The sequence below is a fragment of the Petromyzon marinus genome, chromosome 53 (assembly GCF_048934315.1).
Source record: "Petromyzon marinus isolate PM22_M1 ecotype Great Lakes invasive population chromosome 53, UKy_Petmar_22M1.pri1.0, whole genome shotgun sequence".
In the NCBI taxonomy this organism is placed as follows: domain Eukaryota; kingdom Metazoa; phylum Chordata; class Hyperoartia; order Petromyzontiformes; family Petromyzontidae; genus Petromyzon; species Petromyzon marinus.
Window position 1 is genome coordinate 11905746 of NC_133719.1, and position 9786 is coordinate 11915531.

Sequence of the window (9786 nt, forward strand, 5' to 3'; positions counted from 1 at the left end):
AGTCACGGGGTAGTCACGGGGTAGTCACGGGGTAGTCACGAGGTAGTCACGGGGTAGTCACGGGGTAGTCACGGGGTAGTCACGGGGTAGTCACGGGGTAGTCACGAGGTAGTCACGGGGTAGTCACGAGGTAGTCACGGGGTAGTCACGGGGTAGTCACGAGGTAGTCACGGGGTAGTCACGAGGTAGTCACGGGGTAGTCACGAGGTAGTCACGGGGTAGTCACGAGGTAGTCACGGGGTAGTCACGGGGTAGTCACGGGGTAGTCACGAGGTAGTCACGGGGTAGTCACGAGGTAGTCACGAGGTAGTCACGGGGTAGTCACGAGGTAGTCACGGGGTAGTCACGAGGTAGTCACGGGGTAGTCACGAGGTAGTCACGGGGTAGTCACGGGGTAGTCACGGGGTAGTCACGAGGTAGTCACGGGGTAGTCACGAGGTAGTCACGGGGTAGTCACGGGGTAGTCACGGGGTAGTCACGGGGTAGTCACGGGGTAGTCACGGGGTAGTCACGGGGTAGTCACCTGCACTCGCACTCGCTGTGCTGCGTGAAGGGGAGCTCCTGGAAGCCCCCCCCATGGGACGGTCTGTTCTTATACACCTGGGGGAGGGGGGAGGGTGTGAGACGTGAGCCCCCACCTGTATGGTGGCCCTGGTGGTGGTGTGTGGGTCTCACTTATATGGTGACCCTGGTGGTGGTGTGTGAGTCTCACCTGTATGGTGACCCTGGTGGTGGTGTGTGAGTCTCACCTGTATGGTGACCCTGGTGGTGGTGTGTGGGTCTCACCTGTATGGTGACCCTGGTGGTGGTGTGTGGGTCTCACCTGTATGGTGACCCTGGTGGTGTGCGTGGGCCTCACCTGTATGGTGATAGTGGTGGTGCTGCGTGGGTCTCACCTGTATGGTGACCCTGGTGGTGGTGCGTGGGCCTCACCTGTATGGTGACAGTGGTGGTGGTGTGTGGGTCTCACCTGTATGGTGGCCCTGGTGGTGGTGTGTGGGTCTCACCTGTATGGTGGCCCTGGTGGTGGTGTGGGTCTCACCTGTATCGTGAGCCTGGTGGTGGTGTGTGGGTCTCACCTGTATGGTGACCCTGGTGGTGGTGCGTGGGTCTCACCTGTATGGTGGCCCTGGTGGTGGTATGTGGGTCTCACCTGTATGGTGACCCTGGTGGTGGTGTGTGAGTCTCACCTGTATGGTGACCCTGGTGGTGGTGCGTGGGTCTCACCTGTATGGTGACCCTGGTGGTGTGCGTGGGCCTCACCTGTATGGTGACAGTGGTGGTGGTGTGTGGGTCTCACCTGTATGGTGACCCTGGTGGTGGTGTGTGGGTCTCACCTGTATGGTGACCCTGGTGGTGGTGTGTGAGTCTCACCTGTATGGTGGCCCTGGTGGTGGTGTGTGGGCCTCACCTGTATGGTGACCCTGGTGGTGTGTGTGGTTCTCACCTGTATGGTGACAGTGGTGGTGTGTGTGGTTCTCACCTGTATGGTGACAGTGGTGATGGTGCGTGGGTCTCACCTGTATGGTGACCGTGGTGGTGTGCGTGGTTCTCACCTGTATGGTGACCCTGGTGGTGTGTGTGGTTCTCACCTGTATGGTGACCGTGGTGGTGTGCGTGGTTCTCACCTGTATGGTGACAGTGGTGGTGTGTGTGGTTCTCACCTGTATGGTGACAGTGGTGATGGTGCGTGGGTCTCACCTGTATGGTGACCGTGGTGGTGTGCGTGGTTCTCACCTGTATGGTGACAGTGGTGGTGTGTGGTTCTCACCTGTATGGTGACCGTGGTGGTGTGTGTGGTTCTCACCTGTATGGTGACCGTGGTGGTGTGCGTGGTTCTCACCTGTATGGTGACCGTGGTGGTGTGCGTGGTTCTCACCTGTATGGTGACCGTGGTGGTGTGCGTGGGTCTCACCTGCATGGTGACCGTGGTGGTGTGCGTGGTTCTCACCTGTATGGTGACCGTGGTGGTGTGCGTGGGCCTCACCTGTATGGTGACCCTGGTGGTGTGTGAGCCTCACCTGTATGGTGACCGTGGTGGTGTGCGTGGTTCTCACCTGTATGGTGACCCTGGTGGTGTGTGGGTCTCACCTGTATGGTGACCGTGGTGGTGTGCGTGGTTCTCACCTGTATGGTGACCGTGGTGGTGTGCGTGGGCCTCACCTGTATGGTGACAGTGGTGGTGTGCGTGGGTCTCACCTGTATGGTGACCGTGGTGGTGTGCGTGGGCACGCACTCGCTGCCCTCGTCGTTGCAGCAGCCCGAGCAGCGCAGCAGCGGCACGCATGCGGGCCTGAAGAAGTGCGCCACCTCGTCGGGGAACTCGCGCGACACCGGCACCATCGTCTCCATGGGGCGGCAGTAGCTGCGCTGCATCACCTCCTCGAAGCGCACCACTGCCCGGAGAGGGGAGGGGTAGGCGACTGCGGTATGACGACGCTCGTTCACCCAGTCACTCGCCTAGCTACTCGCCTAGTCACTCGCCCAGGCACTCGAAAGTCACTCGTCCAGTCACTCGTTCACTTACTTGCCCACTCGCCCAGTCACTCACCCGGTCACTCACCTGCCCACTTTCTTAGTCACTCACCCAGTCACTTGCCTGGTCACTCGGCTGGTCACTCAACCAGTCACTCGCCTGGTCACTCACTCACTTGCCTGGTCACTCGCCTGGTCACTCTCTCAGTCACTCGCCTGGTCACTCACTCACTTGCCTACTTGCCTAGTCACTCACCCAGTCACTTGCCTGGTCACTCGCCTGGTCACTCAACCAGTCACTCGCCTGGTCACTCACCCACTTGCCTGGTCACTCGCCTGGTCACTCTCTCAGTCACTCGCCTGGTCACTCACTCACTTGCCTACTTGCCTAGTCACTCACCCAGTCACTTGCCTGGTCACTCGCCTGGTCACTCAACCAGTCACTCGCCTGGTCACTCACCCAGTCACTCACTCACTCACTTGCCCACTCGCCTAGTCGCTCACCCAGTTACTCACCTGGTCACTCATTCAGTCACTCGCTTGGTCACTCGCCCAGTCACTTGCCTCGTCACTTGCCTAGTCACTCACCCAGTCACTCACCTGGTCACTCACTCACTCATCCACTCACCTGTCCACTTTCTAACTCGCTCACGCAGCACCGACAGGCGACCCCAGGCCACATTTTGATGGCAAGGCCAGGGTGAGAACAGGGCCAGGGTCAGGGCTGGGAGTAGGGGCAGGGCCAGGGTTGGGGGCAGGGCCAGGGGCAGGGCCAGGGTTGGGGGCAGGGCCAGGGTTGGGGGCAGGACCAGGGTCTGGGCAGGGCCAGGGTGAGAGCAGGGGCAGGGCCAGAGTTGGGAGCAGGGCCAGGGTTGGGGGCAGGGCCAGGGTTGGGGGCAGGGCCAGGGTTGGGGGCAGGGCCAGGGTTGGGGGCAGGGCCAGGGTTGGGGGCAGGGCCAGGGTTGGGGGCAGGGCCAGGGTCGGGGGCAGGGCCAGGGCCAGGGTTGGGGGCAGGGCCAGGGCCAGGGTTGGGGGCAGGGCCAGGGCCAGGGTTGGGGGCAGGGCCAGGATTGGGGGCAGGGCCTGCATGGCAGCTCTGGGTGGCGGCTTGTACCTTCACTTGAGGTCATGTAGGGACCGTTCAGAACGCTCAGCGCCTGAAAGAGAATGACCCACAACAACACAACAACCACCACAATGGCAACAATAACAGGCGATAGGGGGGTGTGGGTGAGTGGGTGGAAGGGTTGGGGGGAGCAATGGGAGTGTTTGTGTGTTGGTGAGTGTAGGCGTGTGCGTGTGTCAGTGTGTGTGGCAAAACAACCCCCTACTTCCTTGCGGTGCTGGACGGGCAACTCTGTCGTGGACAGTGCTGTGGGGGGAGGGCCAATTCCGATTGGCCTCTCCCCTCATGGCGTCTGTGACCACCACAGGGGCTAAACGGGGGCTCTGGACGGATGCGAGGGGCTGGTAACCCCTCCACCTTCAAAAATTTACCAAGAAACCACGAATTAAAAATGTAACAAATAACCTTGTGCCGGAGGTCCCGGAGGGACAGGCGTCTATGACGTCTCCTGGCCAAACCCCAATTGGCGGAGCCAGGAGATTGAATCTTTACCCTCGGGGCTCCTCCAGAAACAACAAAAAGCCACTTCGTGTGGCCACGTGGAATGTTCGAACGCTCACTGCAGAGGAGAGGCTGCCACTCCTCTGTCGGGAGCTGGACCGGTACCGCCTGGATCTCTGTGGCATTCAGGAGGTCCGGTGGACCGGTTCTGGCTCCTGCCACCATGAGGGGTGAACAGTCCTCTACTTGGGGCAGCAGGCTGCCAAACAACAGGGTGTGGCTCTTCTTTTGAACAAAAGAATGAAGGGGGCGTGGAAGCGTGGCGGTGAGGTGTGGGAAGCTGTAAGCCCCAGGCAACTTTGGGCTCGCCTTCCCATCAACCAGAGGCGAGGAGTGGTGGTCGTGGTTACTCATGCCCCCACCGAAGACGAACATACATAGAGGGATGCAGGGAAAGCCGATGAGTCAGATGCCTTCTATGACCTCCTGTCACAGGTGCTGGCTAAAGTGGCCCCTCGGGATAGAGTCATTTTGTTGGGTGACTTCCATGCCCGAGTTGGTCATGATGCTGGCACTTGGTCTGGAGTGATTGGAGGGCATGGGCCAGATCAGCTCAATAACAACGGTAGGAGGCTGCTAGATTTTTGTGCAGCCCATGGGCTTGTAATTACCAACAGGCTGTTCCGGCATCGGCGCATCCACACAACATCATGGATGCATGCCGGGTCCAAGCAAGAACATCTGCTGGACTACATAGTGACGGACCAGCGGATGCGAGCCCATGTCCTTGAGACCAGGACCGACCGTGGAGCTGATCTGCCCTCTGACCATCGACTTGTCATCTGTAAGATGCGCCTGCCATTCTTCCACTCCGGTGGTGGGTGTACACCCAGGACCCCATTCCAACCTAAAGTGGCCTGGTCTCAGTTATCTGATGAAAGTTGCAAGCAAGAATTTAATCATCGCTTGCGGCTGGGGTTGGCATCGTCACCCACTCCTCCTGATGTCGAGGGTAAATGGGCGAGGTTTAGGACTGTCACTCATGCAGCTGCATTGGCTGCTTTGGGAACGCGGTCCAGACCTCCCCAGAGACCCTGGCTGACAGAGGAGGTGTTCAGGATAGTTGAGAAAAAGCGACAGGCCAACTGTCATCGGCTACAGAATCCCACGTCAGAGAATGAGGAGGCTTACCGCAGCCTTCGCTCGGAGGTTCAGAGAGCCGTGAGGCACTGCAAGGATGGGTGGTGGTCGCGGGTTGCTGAGGAGATGGAGTCTGCCTCAGTGGCCCGCGATCACAAATCTCTATTTAACTCCATCAAAAAAGTAACCTGCAGCGCCATACCTATTACCATCATTAGGGGAAGAAACGGTGATCCAATCTCCGACCCCCAGGAACAGGTTTGCAGATTTGCTGAGCATTTCTGTGAGGTCCTGGGGGAGGGAAAATCCCTCAGCCAGGAAAACATCGTGGCACAAAGTGGGGATGACCCTGCTGAGGCAGCGGTGCCTCAAATATTGGAAGAAGTCACCCCCTGTGAGTGGTTGGCTGAGGTGCTATCTGTTGAGGAAGTACTGAAGGCGATCCGGAGTCTGAGACCAGGAAAGGCACCGGGTAGAGACGATCTCCCAAGCGAAATGCTGACAGAGGGTGGCGTTTGTGCACAGACTGCCCTATATGACATAATAACAACAATCTGGACCACTGGATGGGTTCCACAGGATTGGAAGGATGCCCTGGTGGCCCCCCTCTTTAAGAAGGGGGACCGCACAGACTGTAACAACTGCAGGGGCATCTTAGTCCTCAGTGTGCCGGGAAAGGTCCTGGAAAGGATTATTTAACATCGCCTTGCCAGGCAAGCTGAGGAGAGGCTTGCGGATCCCCAATGCGGTTTCAGGAAAGGGCGGTTCTGCACAGATGCCATATTTTCTGTCCATCTGCTATAGCAGAGGTGTAGGGAATTCCAACAAGACCTACATCTCTGCTTTATTGACCTGGTCAAGGCCTATGATACCACCAGTAGGCCTGGGCTCTGGGTTGTTCTTCGTGCTTTTGGAGTCCCTGACCCTCTGCTCACGATCATTAAGGACCTTCATGATGGTGAGCAGGCCCGGGTAAAACTACGTGGCCGGGAGTCAGACCCATTCCCTGTACACCTTGGGGTGCGACAGGGATGTCCTCTGGCTCCCACATTATTTAACATCTATTTTGACCACGTAGTTCGTGAAGCCTTCAATAGCTGTACCGGGGGAATCTCCATTTGGTACAGATATAATGGGAGGCTGATCGATGCCCGGGTGCGGTCAAGGGATGGCTCCCTATTGCTCAACCACGTTATGTATGCTGATGATTTGGTTATAGCTACTCATTCAGAGGCGGAGTTGGAGACGCTGCTGCTGAGACTGGAGCGTGCCACTAAGAGATGGGGCCTTACCATCAGCCCCACCAAAACTAAGCACCTGCCTGGGTATTTTGTACCATCGGACACTCCACCCCCACAACTCCCAATCGGTGATGAGGCAGTTGTGGAGAGAGTGGAGAGTTTCCCATACCTGGGCAGTGTGCTTATGACCGGCTCCAGTTTAACAGCAGAGGTCTCACACCGAATCAGTCGAGCGGTAATATCTTTTCATCGGTTGCGTAACGCTGTGTGGAAGCTACCTGGTCTGCTGCTCCGCACTAAGCTTCAGGTCTTCTTGGCCACGGTCATTCCCTCCCTTTTCTACGCTTGCGAAACGTGGAACCCCTAATGGAGCATCTTCGCCAGTTGGAAACATTTAGGCTGGCCTGCCTACGATCCATCCTGGGGTTAACCAGGCTGGATTGTGTGAGGAGCTCACAAATCCTTGAAAGATCTGGGCAAAGTCCCATCGGTGAGCTCCTCCGGCGGGCAAGGCTGCGTTGGCTGGGTCATGTAGCCCGCATGCCCAGCCACCGCATGCCGAAACAGCTTTTGTTCGGCCGGATCGAGGGGGCTAGACGGGCGCGGCACGGGCTAGAGAAGAGATGGAGTGATGTGGTACAGGGAGGACGTGGAGCTGAGTGGACTTGCCGATGACTGGTACCAGCGGTGTCAAGATCAGCCTCTCTGGAGGAGGCTCGTGAAGGACGCTACTGGGCAGTTGGAGGCAGTCGCCCTCCAACAACAACGGAGGGCGGAGGAGCGACGCTCACAACAACGAGCGGAGCGCCGGGTGGCTAAAGCACAGCAGGTTGGCACAGTAGGGGGCACAGGTGGTGCACCAGCCAGTCATCTCAGTCAGTCGACCCGTGGCACCTAGGTCTGCCCCGTGACCTCCTGCCAGTGGGCGTTCGACACTTCACATGGCCTCAAGGTGCACATGGCCTGGCACAAGCATCGTGGTGACGTCACCGCGACTTATTGGCGAATGGCGGTTGTTGTTGTTGTGTCAGTGTGTGTCAGTGTGTGCGTGTGTCAGTGTGTCAGTGTGTGTGTCAGTGTGTCAGTGTGTGTGTCAGTGTGTCAGTGTGTGCGTGTGTCAGTGTGTCAGTGTGGAGAGCGGTAGTGTAGCGGTTAGCGCGCTGCGCTATGAACCTGGCGACCCGGGTTCGATTCCCGCTCACGGCCAACACCAGTGACAATTATCTGAACCGGTTCTGGGCCCTCCCATAGGTTCGACTCAGCCTCAAATGAGTACCTGGTGCGGTGTGTAAACATCGCCACTGGAGATACAAAGGCAGTCGGGCGTGGTGATGGCCACCCACCCCCTCGTGTACCGTTCTGGCCTTCATAGGTGCTCGCTAACAGCACTTGCCCCTACAGTCTGTTAAGGCTATACGGAGGATCGTTGTGTCAGTGTGTGTCAGTGTGTGTCAGTGTGTGTGCGTGTGTCAGTGTGTGTGCGTGTGTCAGTGTGTGTGCGTGTGTCAGTGTGTCAGTGTGTGCACGTGTCAGTGTGTGCGTGTGTCAGTGTGTGCGTGTGTCAGTGTGTTAGTGTGTTAGTGTGTGCGTGTGTTAGTGTGTGCTGTGTGTCAGTGTGTGCGTGTGTCAGTGTGTCAGTGTGTGTGTCAGTGTGTGCGTGTGTCAGTGTGCGTGTGTCAGTGTGTCAGTGTGTGTGTCAGTGTGTGCCAGTGTGTGTCAGTGTGGATGTGTGGGGGGGGGGGGGGCTGTGGGGGGGGGGACGCGGGGGGTGAGGGGGAGGCCGCACCTGGCAGGCGACGAGGTGGAGGAGGAGGAGGTGGAGGAGGAGGTGGAGGAGGAGGAGGAGCCAAGCGGCAGCCGAGGCGGTCGGCAGGGATCGCATGGTCGCGGCGCGGGCCCAGGTGAGCGCGCGTGTGTGTGTGTGTCAGTGTGTGTGTCAGTGTGTGTGTGTCAGTGTGTGTGTGTGTGTCAGTGTGTGTGTGTCAGTGTGTGTGTGTATGTCAGTGTGTGTGTGTCAGTGCGTGTGTATGTCAGTGTGTGTGTCAGTGTGTGTGTGTCAGTGTGTGTGTCAGTGTGTGTGTCAGTGTGAGTGACTGTGACTGTCAGTGTGTGTGAGTGTGTATGAGTGACTGTGTGTGTGTGTGTGTCAGTGTGTGTATGAGCGTATGAGTGAGTGAGTGAGTGTGTGTCAGTGCGTGTGTGAGTGTAAGAGTGTGAGTGTGTGTCAGTGAGTGTGTCAGTGAGTGTGTCAGTGTGTGAGTGATGATGCTCAGGCGCGCAGGGCTTCACCTGCAGAGACCGCCCCGACCAAGCACCTGGCGACGACAAGTCAGACGACAAGTCAGACAACAGGTCAGTCGAGAAGTCAGTCGCCAAGTCAGACGACAAGTCAGTCGACATGTCAGTCGACAAGTCAGACGACAAGTCAGTCGACAGGTCAGACGACAAGTCAGTTGACAAGTGAGACGACAAGTCAGACAACAGGTCAGTCGACAAGTCAGTCGCCAAGTCAGACGACAAGTCAGACGACAAGTCAGTCGACAGGTCAGACGACAAGTCAGACGACAAGTCAGACGACAAGTCAGTCGACAGGTCAGTCGACAGGTCAGTCGACAAGTCAGACAACAGGTCAGTCGACAAGTCAGTCGACAAGTCAGACGACAGGTCAGACGACAAGTCAGTCGACAAGTCAGTCGACAGGTCAGACGACAGGTCAGTCGACAAGTCAGTCGACAAGTCAGACGACAGGTCAGACGACAAGTCAGACGACAAGTCAGTCGACAAGTCAGTCGACAGGTCAGTCGACAAGTCAGTCGACAAGTCAGTCGCCAGGTCAATCGACAGGTCAGTCGACAAGTCAGACGACAAGTCAGTCGACAAGTCAGACGACAAGTCACTCGACAAGTCAGTCGACAGGTCAGTCGACAGGTCAGTCGACAAGTCAGTCGACAAGTCAGACGACAAGTGAGACGACAAGTCAGTCGACAAGTCAGACGACAAGTCAGTCGACAAGTCAGTCGACCGGTCAGTCGACCGGTCAGTCGACAAGTCAGTCGACAAGTCAGTCGACAAGTCAGTCGCCAAGTCAGACGACAAGTCAGTCGACAAGTCAGTCGACCGGTCAGTCGACAAGTCAGTCGACAAGTCAGACAACAGGTCAGACAACAAGTCAGCCAAAAGTCAGTCGACACGTCAGTCGCCAAGTCAGACAAGTCAGTCGACAAGTCAGGCAACAAGTCAGTCGACAAGTCAGTCGACAAGTCAGACAACAGGTCAGTCGACAGGTCAGACGACAAGTCAGTCGCCAGGTCAGACGACAAGTCAGACGACAAGTCAGTCGACAAGTCAGACAAGTCAGACGAC

General features: G+C 57.6%; 1 protein-coding gene across 2 annotated transcripts in view; it reads right to left on the reverse strand.

Annotated features, from left to right (window-relative positions):
• LOC116953970 (vascular endothelial growth factor A-like) overlaps positions 1-8340 on the reverse strand; it is a 15853-nt gene extending 7513 nt beyond the window's left edge. The window contains exons 1-4 of one of the 2 annotated variants that reach the window (XM_076052033.1): positions 8210-8340; positions 3590-3632; positions 2200-2396; positions 524-600 (exon numbers count right to left, since the gene is read on the reverse strand). In XM_076052033.1, coding sequence (XP_075908148.1) covers positions 524-600; positions 2200-2396; positions 3590-3632; positions 8210-8305 — 413 coding nt within the window. In that variant the 5' untranslated portion in view covers positions 8306-8340. The other variant, XM_076052034.1, reaches the window with a different exon arrangement.
• Positions 8341-9786: the final 1446 nt, after the last annotated feature.